This window comes from Oncorhynchus mykiss, chromosome 16 (genome assembly GCF_013265735.2).
Source record: "Oncorhynchus mykiss isolate Arlee chromosome 16, USDA_OmykA_1.1, whole genome shotgun sequence".
Lineage (NCBI taxonomy): Eukaryota > Metazoa > Chordata > Actinopteri > Salmoniformes > Salmonidae > Oncorhynchus > Oncorhynchus mykiss.
In genome coordinates this window covers 30,953,350-30,971,356 of record NC_048580.1, presented here as the reverse complement: position 1 = coordinate 30,971,356, position 18,007 = coordinate 30,953,350, and the positions used below count along the sequence as shown (strand labels likewise).

Genomic DNA, 18,007 nt, shown 5'->3' with positions numbered 1-18,007 from the left:
AAAGAATCATGTAGTAACCTAAAAAACCCTGAAAGAGTATACAGTGCCTTGCGAAGGTATTCGGCCCCCTTGAACTTTGCGACCTTTTGCCACATTTCAGGCTTCAAACATGAAGATATAAAACTGTATTTGGGACACAATCATGAAGTGGAACGACATTGATTGGATATTTCAAACTTTTTTAACAAATCAAAAACTGAAAAATTGGGCGTGCAAAATTATTCAGCCCCTTTACTTTTAGTGCAGCAAACTCTCTCCAGAAGTTCAGTGAGGATCTCTGAATGATCCAATGTTGACCTAAATGACTAATGATGATAAATACAATCCACCTGTGTGTAATCAAGTCTCCGTATAAATGCACCTGCACTGTGATAGTCTCAGAGGTCCGTTAAAAGCGCAGAGAGCATAATGAAGAACAAGGAACACACCAGGCAGGTCCGAGATACTGTTGTGAAGAAGTTTAATGCCGGATTTGGATACAAAAAGATTTCCCAAGCTTTAAACATCCCAAGGAGCACTGTGCAAGCGATAATATTGAAATGGAAGGAGTATCAGACCACTGCAAATCTACCAAGACCTGGCCGTCCCTCTAAACTTTCAGCTCATACAAGGAGAAGACTGATCAGAGATGCAGCCAAGAGGCCCATGATCACTCTGGATGAACTGCAGAGATCTACAGCTGAGGTGGGAGACTGTCCATAGGACAACAATCAGTCGTATATTGCACAAATCTGGCCTTTATGGAAGAGTGGCAAGAAGAAAGCCATTTCTTAAAGATATCCATAAAAAGTGTCGTTTAAAGTTTGCCACAAGCCACCTGGGAGACACACCAAACATGTGGAAGAAGGTGCTCTGGTCAGATGAAACCAAAATTGAACTTTTTGGCAACAATGCAAAACGTTATGTTTGGCGTAAAAGCAACACAGCTGAACACACCATCCCCACTGTCAAACATGGTGGTGGCAGCATCATGGATTGGGCCTGCTTTTCTTCAGCAGGGACAGGGAAGATGGTTAAAATTGATGGGAAGATGGATGGAGCCAAATACAGGACCATTCTAGAAGAAAACCTGATGGAGTCTGCAAAAGACCTGAGACTGGGACGGAGATTTGTCTTCCAACAAGACAATGATCCAAAACATAAAGCAAAATCTACAATGGAATGGTTCAAAAATAAACATATCCAGGTGTTAGAATGGCCAAGTCAAAGTCCAGACCTGAATCCAATCGAGAATCTGTGGAAAGAACTGAAAACTGCTGTTCACAAATGCTCTCCATTTAACCTCACTGAGCTCGAGCTGTTTTGCAAGGAGGAATGGGAAAACATTTCAGTCTCTCGATGTGCAAAACTGATAGAGACATACCCCAAGCGACTTACAGCTGTAATCGCAGCAAAAGATGGCGCTACAAAGTGTTAACTTAAGTGGTTAATTAAGGGTGCTGAATGATTTTGCACGCCCAATTTTTCAGTTTTTGATTTGTTAAAAAAGTTTGAAATATCCAATAAATGTCGTTCCACTTCATGATTGTGTCCCACTTGTTGTTGATTCTTCACAAAAAAATACAGTTTTATAACTTTATGTTTGAAGCCTGAAATGTGGCAAAAGGTCGCAAAGTCAAGGGGGCCGAATACTTTCGCAAGGCACTGTATATATATTTTTTATGACAGTTATTTTATTTTCATGACAGTCTTCATCCATAACTGTCATGCATTCATCCTGCAACACTAACTCAAAAAAGTTATTGGACACTGTAAAATCCATGCAGAAAAAGAACACCTCCTCCCCGCTGCCCACTGCACTGAAGATAGGAAACACTGTCGCCACTGATAAATCCACCATAATTGAGAATTTCAATAAGCATTTTTCTACGGCTGGCCATGCTTTCCACCTGGCTACTCCTACCCTGGTCAACAGCACTGCACCCCCCACAGCCACTTGCCCAAGCCTTCCCCATTTCTCCTTCTCCCAAATCCAGTCAGCTGATGTTCTGAAAGAGTTGCAAAATCTGGACCCCTACAAATCAGCCGGGCTAGACAATCTGGACCCTTTCTTTCTAAAATGATCTGCCGAAATTGTTGCTACCCCTATTACTAGCCTGTTCAACCTCTCTTTCGTATCGTCTGAGATTCCCAAAGATTGGAAAGCAGCTGCGGTCATCCCCCTCTTCAAAGGGGGGGACACTCTTGACCCAAACTGCTACAGACCTATATCTATCCTACCTTGCCTTTCTAAGGTCTTTGAAAGCCAAGTCAACAAACAGATTACCGACCATTTCGAATCTCACCATACCTTCTCTGCTATGCAATCTGGTTTCAGAGCTGGTCATGGGTGCACCTCAGCCACGCTCAAGGTCCTAAACAATATCTTAACCGCCATCGATAACAAACATTACTGTGCAGCCGTATTCATTGATCTGGCCAAGGCTTTCGACTATCACCACATCCTCATCGGCAGACTCGACAGCCTTGGTTTCTCAAATGATTGCCTCGCCTGGTTCACCAACTACTTCTCTGATAGAGTTCAGTGTGTCAAATCGGAGGGTCTGCTGTCCGGACCTCTGGCAGTCTCCATGGGGGTGCCACAGGGTTCAGTTCTTGGACCGACTCTGTATACATCAGCTCACCAGCTCTTGCTGCTGGTGAGTCTCTGATCCACCTCTACGCAGACGACACCATTCTGTATACTTCTGGCCCTTCTTTGGACACTGTGTTAACAACCCTCCAGGAAAGCTTCAATGCCATACAACTCTCCTTCCGTGGCCTCCAATTGCTCTTAAATACAAGTAAAACTAAATGCATGCTCTTCAACCGATCGCTGCCTGCACCTGCCCGCCTGTCCAACATCTCTATTCTGGACGGCTCTGACTTAGAATACGTGGACAACTACAAATACCTAGGTGTCTGGTTAGACCGTCAACTCTCCTTCCAGACCCACATCAAACATCTCCAATCCAAAGTTAAATCTAGAATTGGCTTCCTATTTCGCAACTAAGCATCCTTCACTCATGCTGCCAAACATACCCTTGTAAAACTGACCATCCTACCAATCCTCGACTTCGGCGATGTCATTTACAAAATAGCCTCCAATACCCTACTCAACAAATTAGATGCAGTCTATCACAGTGCAATCCGTTTTGTCACCAAAGCCCCATATACTACCCACCATTGCGACCTGTACGCTCTCGTTGGCTGGCCCTCACTTCATACTCGTCGCCAAACCCACTGGCTCCATGTCATCTACAAGACCCTGCTAGGTAAAGTCCCCCCTTATCTCAGCTCGCTGGTCACCATAGCATCACCCACCTGTAGCACGCGCTCCAGCAGGTACATCTCTCTGGTCACCCCCAAAACCAATTATTTCTTTGGCCGTCTCTCCTTCCAGTTCTCTGCTGCCAACAACCCCTCCCTGACCCCCAGGGCCCTGTGTGTCAAGCCGCCAGGCTACCCAGAGTTTAGTGGTGCACTGGAACGAACTACAAAAATCTCTGAAACTGGAAACACTTATCTCCCTCACTAGGTTTAAGCACCAACTGTCAGAGCAGCTCACAGATTACTGCACCTGTACATAGCCCACCTATAATTTAGCCCAAACAACTACCTCTTTCCTTACTGTATTTATTTTATTTATTTATTTATTTTGCTCCTTTGCACCCCATTGTTTTTATTTCTACTTTGTACATTCTTCCACTGCAAAAAAAAAATCTGTCAGTGTCTCCATGGTAATAAAGGGCAATGTTCACAAAACTATTAGACAAGAGATGGAATCCTGAGTGTAAATACCCTCAAATACCTCACTGTTGTAGCCTCCAGATGCGCGTGCACACACACACACACACACACACACACACACAAACACACACACACACACACACACACACACACACACACACACACACACACACACACACACACACACACACACACACACACACACACACACACACTCTCGCCCTTCCAGGCCCCCTCGCTATGGGATTAACTAAAGCTCTCCTTCAGACTCTCTCTGTTTCTGTTTTTTGTTCTGTTTTATTGCTCAGCAGTAAACCCTTTTTATGTCCGGCTCCAGACTAACCCCCCCCCCCACAACCTCTTGCTTAATTTTACAGAATTTTACTGTTTAATAGAGTGTGAGAAGGGGTGTAGACAGAAAGAGAGATGGAGGGGGAGAGTGTCTGGAAGGCAGTTCTTATCGTGCTTTTGGGCCCAAATGACCAACAGGATCAGACATTAACAACAAAGCTAGACACGCCTTTTCTGGCTGAAACTGTCCACGGGCGCGGGGGAGGGCCTCCCAGACAAACACACATACATGCAGTGCACACACACACTCACTCACAGCCTGCTCACCCACAGGGGTACCCAGTCACCCCGCGAGCACTTTGTTTATGCCCAGCCCCCTCGACTTTTCTTTCACTCCTTCTTCACTTTCTTCCCCTGGTCCGGGCCTGGCCCTATCCCCCTCCGATCAACAACCCCTCCCTGACCCCCAGGGCCCTGTGTGTCAAGCCGCCAGGCTACCCAGAGTTTAGTGGTGCAGCTTAGACGCCACAGAAGTCTGTCCCTTTCCTCAACTCCCAGCAGCCATAAGTACTTTACTAATGACTTAATTGATAAATAGATTTTTGTATTTGATTCGGGTGAGTGGATCGGGATAATAAAAGAGCAGAGTGGGTGTGTGTGTGTACAGTATGTGTCAGGTCTTGTTCTCTCCATAAATGCAAGGATAGCATGGTGTCTATAACATATATGGATAGTACGTCATAGTCACCATGCTGTCCATGCAGTTATGGATAGATCCACACCTGACATATGCTATACATGCAAACAACCATATATGTCACAGAAACACTCGAGTCACAAACATACATTTCACAGAAACACTCGAGTCAGTGTGGTCAGAGAGCAGACTGGTGAATAAGTCATCAGTTGCAACGCCAAGCAGCCATCAAGACTACATGATGACTTCAGGCAAGTTCCACATGAGTCCGCTAAACCACTAACACACATGCACGCGCACACATACACACACATACGCATACATGCACAAACACACACACGCGAGGGATGGAAGGAGGAGGGTAGAGAGACAATAAACACGGCGAGTCCAAGGAATGCGTAGGGAGGAGGGAGAGTGAGAGGAGGGAGGGGTGGGAATCATCTGATCTGACAGAGAGAGAGAGAGAGAGTAGCCATTTGGCCTTCTGATGGACAGAGGAACAGCACGGAGGAAGATTACTAGTGGCAAAACTCTTGACAGACTGACACACAGTGTATGAAAGTTGTCTCTCTACCTTTCTTTTTTTATTCACCCTCTTCACCCCTCTTTCTTTCTCTTTTCACTCTGTCTGTTGAGCTCCCTTTATTCGCTATATTATTTTCCCACCCCTCCTCTCTTTTCTCCGCCACCCACTTACAGTGCCTTGCAAAAGTATTCGGCCCCCTTGAACTTTGCGACCTTTTGCCACATTTCAGGCTTCAAACATAAAGATATAAAACTGTATTTTTTTGTGAAGAATCAACAACAAGTGGGACACAATCATGAAGTGGAACGACATTTATTGGATATTTCAAACTTTTTTAACAAATCAAAAACTGAAAAATTGGGCGTGCAAAATTATTCAGCCCCCTTAAGTTAATACTTTGTAGCGCCACCTTTTGCTGCGATTACAGCTGTAAGTCGCTTGGGGTATGTCTCTATCAGTTTTGCACATCGAGAGACTGACATTTTTTCCCATTCCTCCTTGCAAAACAGCTCGAGCTCAGTGAGGTTGGATGGAGAGCATTTGTGAACAGCAGTTTTCAGTTCATTCCACAGATTCTCGATTGGATTCAGGTCTGGACTTTGACTTGGCCATTCTAACACCTGGATATGTTTATTATTGAACCATTCCATTGTAGATTTTGCGTTATGTTTTGGATCATTGTCTTGTTGGAAGACAAATCTCCGTCCCAGTCTCAGGTCTTTTGCAGACTCCATCAGGTTTTCTTCCAGAATGGTCCTGTATTTGGCTCCATCCATCTTCCCATCAATTTTAACCATCTTCCCTGTCCCTGCTGAAGAAAAGCAGGCCCAAACCATGATGCTGCCACCACCATGTTTGACAGTGGGGATGGTGTGTTCAGCTGTGTTGCTTTTACGCCAAACATTACGTTTTGCATTGTTGCCAAAAAGTTCAATTTTGGTTTCATCTGACCAGAGCACCTTCTTCCACATGTTTGGTGTGTCTCCCAGGTGGCTTTTGGCAAACTTTAAACAACACTTTTTATGGATATCTTTAAGAAATGGCTTTCTTCTTGCCACTCTTCCATAAGGCCAGATTTGTGCAATATACGACTGATTGTTGTCCTATGGACAGAGTCTCTCACCTCAGCTGTAGATCTCTGCAGTTCATCCAGAGTGATAATGGGCCTCTTGGCTGCATCTCTGATCAGTCTTCTCCTTGTATAAGCTGAAAGTTTAGAGGGACGGCCAGGTCTTGGTAGATTTGCAGTGGTCTGATACTCCTTCCATTTCAATATTATCGCTTGCACAGTGCTCCTTGGGATGTTTAAAGCTTGGGAAATCTTTTTGTATCCAAATCCGGTTTTAAACTTCTTCACAACATTATCTCGGACCTGCCTGGTGTGTTCCTTGTTCTTCATGATGCTCTCTGCGCTTTTAACGGACCTCTGAGACTATCACAGTGCAGGTGCATTTATACGGAGACTTGATTACACACAGGTGGATTGTATTTATCATCATTAGTCATTTAGGTCAACATTGGATCATTCAGAGATCCTCACTGAACTTCTGGAGAGAGTTTGCTGCACTGAAAGTAAAGGGGCTGAATACTTTTGCATGCCCAATTTTTCAGTTTTGATTTGTTAAAAAAGTTTGAAATATCCAATAAATGTCGTTCCACTTCATGATTGTGTCCCACTTGTTGTTGATTCTTCACAAAAAAATACAGTTTTATATCTTTATGTTTGAAGCCTGAAATGTGGCAAAAGGTCGCAAAGTTCAAGGGGGCCGAATACTTTCGCAAGGCACTGTATAAGCCCTCATTCTTCTTCATTCTAAGCCCGCCTTTTTCCAATTTCGTAACATTGCAAAAATCAGAAACTTTCTGTCCAAAAATGATGCAGAAAAATTAATCCATGCTTTTGTCACTTCTAGGTTAGACTACTGCAATGCTCTACTTTCCGGCTACCCGGATAACGCACTAAATAAACTTCAGTTAGTGCTAAATACGGCTGCTAGAATCCTGACTAGAACCAAAAAATTAGATCATATTACTCCAGTGCTAGCCTCCCTACACTGGCTTCCTGTCAAGGCAAGGGCTGATTTCAAGTTTTACTGCTAACCTACAAAGCATTACATGGGCTTGCTCCTACCTATCTCTCTGATTTGGTCCTGCCGTACATACCTACACGTACGCTACGGTCACAAGACGCAGGCCTCCTAATTGTCCCTAGAATTTCTAAGCAAACAGCTGGAGGCAGGGCTTTCTCCTATAGAGCTCCATTTTTATGGAATGGTCTGCCTACCCATGTAAGAGACGCAAACTCGGTCTCAACCTTTAAGTCTTTACTGAAGACTCATCTCTTCAGTGGGTCATATGATTGAGTGTAGTCTGGCCCAGGAGTGGGAAGGTGAACGGAAAGGCTCTGGAGCAACGAACCGCCCTTGCTGTCTCTGCCTGGCCGGTTCCCTTCTTTCCACTGGGATTCTCTGCCTCTAACCCTATTACAGGGGCTGAGTCACTGGCTTACTGGGGCTCTTTCATACCGTCCCTGGGAGGGGTGTGTCACTTAAGTGGGTTGAGTCACTGATGTGATCTTCCTGTCTGGGTTGGCGGCACCCCCCCCCCCCCCCCCCCCCCCCCCCTTGGGTTGTGCCGTGGCGGAGATCTTTGTGGGCTATACTCGGCCTTGTCTCAGGATGGTAAGTTGGTGGTTGAAGAAATCCCTCTAGTGGTGTGGGGGCTGTGCTTTGGCAAAGTGGGTGGGGTTATATCCTTCCTGTTTGGCCCTGTCCGGGGGTGTCCTCGGATGGGGCCACAGTGTCTCCTGACCCCTCCTGTCTCAGCCTCCAGTATTTATGCTGCAGTAGTTTATGTGTCGGGGGGTCAGTTTGTTATATCTGGAGTACTTCTCCTGTCCTATTCGGTGTCCTGTGTGAATTTAAGTGTGCTCTCTCTAATTCTCTCTTTTTCTCTTTCTTTCTCTCGCTCGGAGGACCTGAGCCCTAGGACCATGCCTCAGGACTACCTGACATGATGACTCTTTGCTGTCCCCAGTCCACCTGGCCGTGGTGCTGCTCCAGTTTCAACTGTTCTGCCTTATTATTATTGGACCATGCCGATCATTTATGAACATTTGAACATCTTGGCCATGTTCTGTTATAATCTCCACCCGGCACAGCCAGAAGAGGACTGGCCACCCCACATAGCCTGGTTCCTCTCTAGGTTTCTTCCTAGGTTTTGTCCTTTTCCTAGCCACCGTGCTTCTACACCTGCATTGCTTGTTGTTTGGGGTTTTAGGCTTGGTTTCTGTACAGCACTTTGAGATATCAGCTGATGTACGAAGGGCTATATAAATAAATTTGATTTTGATTTGATTTGATTCTTTAACCCATCCAGTTCCCCTCAGGCCTCAAACCACCCCACCTGACTCTCCGAACCCTCACCCCCAAGTATTCTGTGCTCGTTTTCAGTTCCTTAGACAAAGTGAAGTCTGTGTCCTAATGCTTATTCCTAAGGTACCCAGTGGTGATCTAGCTTAGTTGATCAATTGGCTGTCATTGATATTAGAAATACAAATCTGTCTTTTACCAAGGGGTGTATGGGTCAAGGTTGGGGTTTTAAATGGCCAATGGCGATGTCTCATGCACAAACTAACTCACCATAACACATCTCCCCTTTTCTCTCTCCATCTTAGAACGGTCCCCTCATAGACCCATTCTCCAGGCAGGGCTGCCAGCCAACACCAGTGTGAATGTAGGGGAGGACGCACGCTTCGTGTGTAAGGTGTACAGTGATGCTCAGCCCCACATCCAGTGGCTGCAGCACATCCAGAAGAATGGTAGTCGCACCGGCCCAGATGGACACCCCTACGTCCGTGTACTGAAGGTACGTTCCAGCCCTCCCTGGCCCCTCATTGGCTGTTTTGACCTGATCAGTGAAAATGATTGGTTCCTCTTTCTTGTGACATCTGATTACCTGATTGACACTCTCAGTTTTTCACGTATTATTTTTCTTCAAAGTGTAGGCTAATCATTTTTTTGTTTTCAGGTAACTTTTTTGCCATTTATAAAAACAGCATTTTTGTTACTATCACATCTGTCTCTCTCCTTTACGAAGAATAATAAATATCCCTTTTCCCTCTATACTACTGGAACACTGGCTGTATTCCTGTCTGGGTGGCGGCTCCTGTAACCTCCTTTCCCTGCACCGAGGTGCAGATGTGATAGTAACAGGCCTGTGTTTTGTTTTGTCCCCCTGCTGCCGTGTACGTGTGTGTGTGTGTTTGGTTGTTTGTGTATGCGTATGCGTGCACATGTGTGTGTGTGCGTGTTGCTCACACACCTCAGCGCTCAGGCATCAATAGCTCGGATGTGGAGGTGCTCACGCTCACCAACGTAACTGAGGAGGACGCCGGAGAGTATACCTGTAAAGTCTCCAATTATATAGGGGAGGTCAACCAGTCGGGCTGGCTGACGGTCATCCCAGGTAACCGCTGACCCCTGATCCTTGACCTCTGTTGACCACCTCCCGTGTGGTCTCTTTGGGCCTGTCACTGACCCGGTTCGGTGTGGTGGTCTTAGTTCTTGCTGGGTTGTGGACTGACTGATCCTTTCTACTGTAACTACTGACTGTGACTGTACAGCCATGGAAATGCCTACTGTACCTGCACACTCACACTATCCTGCTATGTCCATCTCAGACCTTTCAACTCTGTTTCTCTCTCTCTTCTTCTCCCCCCCCCCCCCCATTTGAATGGTGTGATGTGTAAGGGCATAGGTGATTGCCTTCCTCTTCTGTGGTTGTGTGTACTGTGCATGCCCAGGCCTGGTGTGGATACGATTGGGCTCTGGTGTTGTGGGTGAAGGGTATTTTTATCACGTGTTTTGGTGTATTGTGTCTGCTATTATTTCTTGTGGTACAAGGTGCTCTTCCTGTTTGTTTTGAAGACCCTCCCTCGCTGGACCCTCCTTCCCTTCTCTGGAAGCTCCTGCCATCTACTCTCTCTCTCTATAGATGGGACGACCGTTCTCCTCCCAGCTATGGACACCATCCAGCTACTCCTCTCTCATGGTGTTGTGGGTCTAATTGTTAACTCTGCGTTTCCTCCTCTTCTCTCCTCTCTGCTATTTTTTCCCCCTCCATTGCTACTCTCACTCCTTCCCTTTATCTTACTTTCTTCCTACTCACCCCTTAAATATAATTTATCCTTTTAACATCCACCCTCCCTTTCTCATCCTCCATCCATGTCTCTTCCTCTTCTTTCTCCTCCATCCCTGTCTCTTCCTCTTCTTTCTCCTCCATCCATGTCTCTTCCTCTTCTTTCTCCTCCATCCATGTCTCTTCCTCTTCTTTCTCCTCCATCCATGTCTCTTCCTCTTCTTTCTCCTCCATCCCTGTCTCTTCCTTATACTTCTCCTCCACCCCTCCTCTCCCATCGACCTGCCCCTTCTCTTTCTCCTCTTCCTCCCTTTCTTCTTCTACCCTTCCTCTCTCATCCTCCTCCTCCACAACTACTCCTAACCCTCTCCCAGACCGCAGGTGTAAACACCACGGACAAGGAGATTGAAGTCCTCTACCTCCCCAATGTCACTTACGAGGATGCTGGGGAGTATACCTGCTTGGCGGGTAATTCTATTGGGATCTCCTATCACACTGCTTGGTTGACGGTGCTTCCAGGTATATACACTCATATACTGCCCTCCCTTTCCCCTCACTCTCTCTCACCCTCTCTCAATGTCATTCGCTAACGGTTTTAAACGTTCGGTCAATAAAGTTATTTTGATGATTTCTATGGGAAGAAGGGAGAAGTGAAAAGCTCCTTTGGAGTGAAAGACACACAAACTCAACAAAATAACAAAATATCAGAATACAATGATGAACTTACAGTCAACAACAGCTTATTATAACCCGACTTCTCCGAATGGCTCGAGTGTCTCGTTACTCAAGAGGAGGGTTGCCTCTCTCTCCCCCTCCCTCATCTCTCTCCCTCTCTCCCCTGGTTCTCGGGGAAAGTATGTTGGTGCTACGTACATTTTGGCTCGGACTGCAAGTTTTTACAGAAGAAGGGTGTCTGTCTGTCTTGGTGATTCTGTCTGTCGGTGTCAGTGGCTTCTCTGTCATTTCCTGAGAATTAATAAAAACTCCCTAATGGCTTCACGTCTTTCCTGACTCTGATAATTGATTGCCTTTTTATTATTTCTCCTTGAGATAATAAAAAAGAATGTCACAGCTGGAATACTCACGGCTTGACTTTCTCAATTATCAGGGCCAATATTTTTAAATGTATTCAATATATTTGATATAGTGTGTGTGTGTTTAAATTAGGTATGTCAGAGTTAATCAGTTAACTTGATTTTAGTGCACACTTTTTTTTTTATTGTGATTAATCAGATTGTATGAAAGTGTTCAAAATCAACTGAAAACATGAAAATACATAATATATATACTGCTAAAAACAATGTTGTCTCCAAAACAAGTTGACATTGAGGTTAAAGAAGGTGTGCTTTATCAAAGAAGGTGTGTTTTATTAATTTACTTAATTTTTATAACCATTATTTTGGGATAAATCAAGACGTCATTATTCTTGTAATGCTTTTTGTATAAACAATCTTAAATTACATCTTAATTGGAGCGAATTCTGAATTTGCGATGAATCAAATTGTCATACGATTAACTCGATTAGAACATTTTATCGTTTGGCAGTCCTAGTTTAAATGTATGTGTATCCCCCTGTGTCTGCACGATTGTGTGTGTGTCTTTTAAATGTGTGTCTGTGTGAGTGTGTCTGTGTTCCTCATGTCTGCACTGACAAACATCCATATATTTAGCATGGGGTCATTGACACCCTTGATAAAGATTTGCAAAAATAACTGTATAAAATAACTAATTCAAATACTGAGCTATATTATTTTATACTAATACAATTGCTCAGAGAAAGAGATTTTATTTTCTGCTTATGTATTCTCATTTTGACTGCAAACCCACCACTTGTGTCCATGGCCAAAGAGCTCTATTTTCATGCCCTCTGACCAAAGCACCGGTTTCAATCCAAGCGCCAATGCCGTTTAGCAAACTCCAGGCATTTACATATGTTGGATGACATGAAAATAGAGCTCTTTGGCCACGCACACCAGTGGTGTGTTTGGCGTCGAAATGAGAATGCATGAACAGAAAAGAACGCCATACCTACTGTAAAATATGGTGGTGGTTCTGGCGCTATTTTGCTTCCACTGGTCTTGGGGCCTTTAAGGTCAACGGCATCATGAACTTTACCCAGCACCAGGACATTTTAGCCAAATACCTGGTGTCCTCCCCCAGGAGGCTGAGACTTGGCCGCAAATGGATCTTTCAGCAAGACAATAACCCCAATAACACTTCAAAGTCCATAAAGAAATGGTTCTATAGCAGTGGAGGCTGCTGTGGGGAGGAGGGGTCATACGTGGTTTCCAGCCACATGGAAACCACGTATGATACCAACCATTGATTGCATTCCAGCCATAATTATGAGCCGTCCTCCCCTCAGCAGCCTCCACTGTTCTATAGCTAGGTTTCCATCCAAATAGCGACAGATTTTCATGCTAATATAACAAAAACACATAAACAATATGCGCATTTTCCCACCAGAGATGTGTTTCCATCCAATTTACTTGTTGACGGTAAAAGGCTGTGCTTGATGACGTAGTGCACATAAAAATAACATAAAAATAATAATACTAGGTTAAATTCCCATGTACCGAATAAAACATACAAGTTAAATGGGTTTCCATAGCATTTTCAACTCTACTGATGGTTTTGTCACAAAAAACATTGCTTATATAGCAAATGTGCCCACTCTGGTCTTGGCACGTGCACTCGATATAGAACAGCTCGCTTGTATAGCCTACATGATGAGATTATTATGAGGGAAAAAAAGCAACTATCAAGCTCATCACAGTGCAGTTTCACCACCCTGTGAAGTTCATCATAACTTATTTCATCTGTAGCATAATAAACTGCATGCTTTCCCGAGTGAGAGGACCATATAATCTCGTGACTCCAAGTTTGATAAGATGGTTATTATTATATCGATATTTGCGCATAAAGGCATTTCCACTTCCATTTCTTGCATAATACATTTTACCGACACAAAAAGATCCCACCTTGTCTAACATATTTTGTTTTGTTGACATTTGGAAGGTTTACCAACAAATTTTGATCATGCCTGTCGTGACATTTTTTTATCCAACATAAAAAGGTTGGCTGGAAACCTGGTTATTTGCCACAAAATCAACATTTTGCAATGGCCATCTGTCTCTGGATTTGAAACCCATTTTCAAGTCCATAAACTTAGACAAAGGATATCAAGCATCTGGAAGGATTCTGTATGGAGTAATGGTCTAAGATCCCTCCCAACGTGTTCAACTCATAAAGCATTTTAGAAAATGTCTCAGTGCCATTATCCTCACGAGGTGAGCTATTGAAAGGTATTAAAAACAGACTCCTACCTTTTTGAGAAAAAAAATATGTTACTGTTAAACAATCTCTTTCTCTGAGCATTTATATTCATATAGAAGAATAGAGTTTCCAAAATGTTTGGAGCATACAATGTACACTGTTTCAAATATTTATTTTATACAATAATTTTTTCTCATCTTTATCAAGGATATCAATAATTTCGAACCCCACTGTATATACCAAACACAGTTAAAGTCCATATAAATAGAACACTTATGCTCATTCCTTAGAGGTTCAGTTCAGGCAACAGAGTTGGCCAACATTAATACATCTACATGTATGTAGGGTGGGTGAGATGTCTGGACTCTGGACATTAAATGAGATGGATGATAGCACTTAATCTCCTGTAATCCACAACATGAACAGACAGCAGGTACAAAAATCCCCTCATTGCCCTCCCAGATAATAGCCTTGCTTTGTCTCTGAACAAAATACTATTATTATGCATAGTTGCTTTACCCCTATTTACATGTACATATTACTTCAATTACCTCAACTAACTTGTACCCCCGCACATTGATTCGGTACCCCCTGTATATATAGCCTTGTTATTGTTATTTTATTATGTTACTTTTTTTCAACTTTAGTTTATTTAGTAAATATTTTCTCAACTCTTATTTTCCTTAAAACTGCATTGTTGGTTAAGGGCTTGTCAATGTGCTGGTCCAGCAATGGGCTTGTCAAAGCATTTCACGATGTATTCGGGGGATGAACATTGTTCTTTGATTGGATTTAATTTCTTGGCGAATAGTATCTTTAATTTATTGCCCTAGTCCCCATGTATCTGCTCTGGTGGCGCCTGCATAGCTCTTTCTGCCTTCTGTGTTGCGCTGTGGTTTTTGGACCAGGTGATACGAAGCCGACTGGAGAAAGGTTCCTACATGTTACTTCCCCCTGGCTGCACAGTACAAGGGCATTGTTTGTAGCCATGGGTGGATGACATGCATTATGGAACAGGCTGTGGTCCTATAGCCACACAGAGACAGACCCAGACCCATTTCCTACAGACAGGAAGCTCAGGCCATATATTGCCACAAAGGGCACCACTCACTTGTTTGCAGTCTGATTTGAAGCGTGTGTGTCAAAGGGTGCGTGTATCCAGATGAGAGAGGGAGGGAGAACGTGTGTGCGTGCATGTATGTGTATTTGAGAGAGTGTGTCTTCACCCTGCGTGTGTGTGGTGTGTCAAGTCACCCTGAATGTAGGCACTTAGTACAGCCCCCTGCTTGAGCTCAGTGTATTTACCTCGTAAAAATAGAATCAGAATGATTATATTTCTATGGTTTAGCCCCTCTTCTTAGATCAATTCCATTTTCTGTCTGTCCTAGATGGGCAGTAGATGGTTGTGTGAAGAAGAGAGAGTAGAGGGAGGGAGATGGAGAGAGAAACATGTGTGCGTCTTTCTCATTATTTATGTTTTGTTTGTCTATCTAGCAATGACGTGTGTGTGTGTGTGTGCGTGTGTGTCGTTTCCATGGCATGTGTTCTGTTCATACATGTGCGTCTATCAGATGTGTCCATGTCTTTTTTGTTTAAGTGTCTGTGTGCCCACGTCCGTGTGTTTGTGTACATTATGTCATGAGTCAGTATGTGCTTCTACGTTCCACTTTCTAGCCCTCCCTGACACTCTCCCCTCGCATCCCTTCTGCTCCCCAAACAGCCAATAAGGAAGAGACAGTGACGGGTCTGACATCACCTGACTACGTGGAGATAGCCATATACTGCATCGGGGTGTTCCTGATTGCCTGTATGGTGGTCATCGTGGTGGTGTGCCGGATGAGAAATACGACTAAGAAGCCTGACTTCGGGAACCAGCCAGCAGTCCACAAACTCAGCAAGCAGATACCTCTGCGTCGCCAGGTAACAGAAAGTAGATAAGGGGTTTCCAAGGCATTTAACACCCATAAAAAGACAAACTCCACACACACATGCATTTATACATAATTCTCTTTTCACACTATTGTGCTGACCCAAACCAAACTGTACTGACTGGGATTTTATTTTTTCATGGTTTCAGCTACTATGGTGGATGTGTAACCAGGCCAGCACAGTACAGCTTGGCTTGGTTCAGGTTCAGCAGTGTGAAAAGCCCCATATACTCCATCTTAAATAAAAACAACAGAAAATAGTCCAAGGTTTACCTACCAAGAGCAGAAAACACCCAAAAAGTTCCACCGCATTTGTATTCCCGACATAGATCAATTGGGTTACTGGGACTCTGATTTGAGAACCCAGTTAATTTAGCTGTTCAGGGGAAGTGGATTTTAATAAGACTACTGTAACTAATACATCGCACTGCTTGAGGTGCTATGCATCAGTTAACTCCACTGAAAGACAGCTAGCTACAGTGCATGGTGTCTGAGCATGTTGGCACTGCTCTCCAGCACCTCTAGCTCCTGTTCTAGCTCCTCTACCTCTCTGTGAGTGATGCTTTTCCCTCAAGGGGAAAACAAACTCCAAGAGGTACAAAAAGTGATGGATTACATTCCTGCGAGAGATGGGTGGTTCCAGTGTCAAGGTAAGGTTGGAGCAGAAAGGAGAGAAGAGCCCTGAGGACAATGATAAACGGACACATTCATCAGATAGAACGTTACTCTAGCACTGAGATGTGATCACTAATGATCCCTAACATGCATTAACTTGCTTTTTAAAAAGCATGAAGAATATGTTGATTTGCACAGTATCAATATAATTGAAAGCCCATGTAATGAGGCATTTGATCTTTAGATTTTTTTTCATCACACAGACACGTGTGCGCCCACACACACCTACCCACCTACACTCCTGGTCCTCACAGTAATAGTAATACAAACACACACACATGCCTATCCCTGCCATTTCTTATTTGACCAGTGTATCTAGGCTCAGGTGATCAGCCAATCTGTCGTCTCCTACAGGTGTCAAATGACTCCAGCTCCTCGATGAACTCCAGCACCCCATTGGTCCGCATCACCACACGACGCAGCTCAGCCGGCCATGACGACCCCATCCCAGAGTACGACCTCCCAGAGGACCCACGCTGGGAGTTTTCCAGAGACAGGTGATGGGCAGGGACGGGAACAGGGGTAGGAATAGGAAAGGGGGAGGTAAAGGATGTAGCGGGGAGGGGTCAGTGTACAAGGGTGTCATTGATCTCAACAGTATGGCCACATTTCAGGCCGCCTACATAGTAGTCACTCACCAAACCTCAGAACATCTCTGTTTCATAATTTTCTTTCAATTCGCAAGAGGCTGAATGTGTCTCACTGGAGAAGCATCCAAGTGAACGAAACAGCACCCCTCTTTCTCAGTATTTGTAGCCCATCTATCTGATGCTGTCTGATCAAAAAGAGTGACATTGTTGCCGCCCGTAGCATTGAATGTAAGAGAAGGCAGCGAGCATTTGGCCTCCTTTGATGATAAAAAAAATTATAATTATAATAGCCAGTTAGCGTTGAGCTAAACTGAGTGAGCTCAACTGTGAATGTTCCTGGCGCACTAAAAAAGTGTCAAGGGTAGCCAGTTTGGATTTGACTTCAGAACAATCACATCAAAAGCAGAACGGCATTTATAGCAAAAAAAATGGAATAGTTGCATCTCATTGTGTCGTTGTCCTCCGGTGGCTAGCTAGCTAAAACTATCCCTTTTCCTAAATTAGCTATGGATGGAGATAGGGATTTGGACTTGTGGTTTTACTTCATTCTCCGTACCGGCCAATGATTATAAATGGCGATTCTGATCCAACCATAAATTCATACATTGTGCCCCTGGCCTGAGAGGATGGAAGTAGCTAGATCTAATAGGCTAATGTTAGCTAGCTGGCCTGGCACATAGATGGCCATGAAAGGAAGATAGGCTAGCGAGCAAGCATTTTAGCCAGGTAGCCTAGGACAACAAAAACTTCAAGCGTATACAAAAACTTCAAGCGTGTACTTAGCCAACAAGAGATGATCAGTTATTGGCGTTTCTCTACAAGTAGGGTGAGTCAACATGTTTTTTCTACTTGCACGCACACACAAACACACAAATCAGTACCATGGACAGCCACATCATATTTAGCTTACATTGATTGGACTAAGTTGTTTTTGGTGTCTTTCCACTATATTAAACTAAGCAGACAGTTGAAGTCGGAAGTTTACTTACACTTAGGATTTGAGTCATTAAAAGTCGTTTTTCAACCACTCCACAAATTTCTTGTTAACAAACTATAGTTTTGGCAAGTTGGTTAGGACATCAACTTCGTGCATGACACAAGTAATTTTTCCAGCAATTGTTTACAGAAAGATTATTTCACTAATAATTCACTAAAT

The 18,007-nt window shown here is 44.0% G+C and overlaps 1 protein-coding gene across 7 annotated transcripts in view; it reads left to right on the top strand.

Moving 5' to 3' along the window:
- Window positions 1-18,007, top strand: part of LOC110491806 (fibroblast growth factor receptor 2) — a 94,711-nt gene that overhangs the window by 47,959 nt on the left and 28,745 nt on the right. For 4 of the 7 annotated variants that reach the window (XM_036946710.1, XM_021565569.2, XM_021565575.2 and 1 more), the window contains 4 exons: window positions 8,920-9,110; window positions 10,757-10,901; window positions 15,379-15,584; window positions 16,616-16,758. In XM_036946710.1, coding sequence (XP_036802605.1) covers window positions 8,920-9,110; window positions 10,757-10,901; window positions 15,379-15,584; window positions 16,616-16,758 — 685 coding nt within the window. Of the gene's footprint in view, window positions 1-8,919; window positions 9,111-9,571; window positions 9,711-10,756; window positions 10,902-15,378; window positions 15,585-16,615; window positions 16,759-18,007 lie in introns of all 7 variants that reach the window. The other 3 variants (XM_021565573.2, XM_021565571.2, XM_021565570.2) reach the window with 3 other exon arrangements.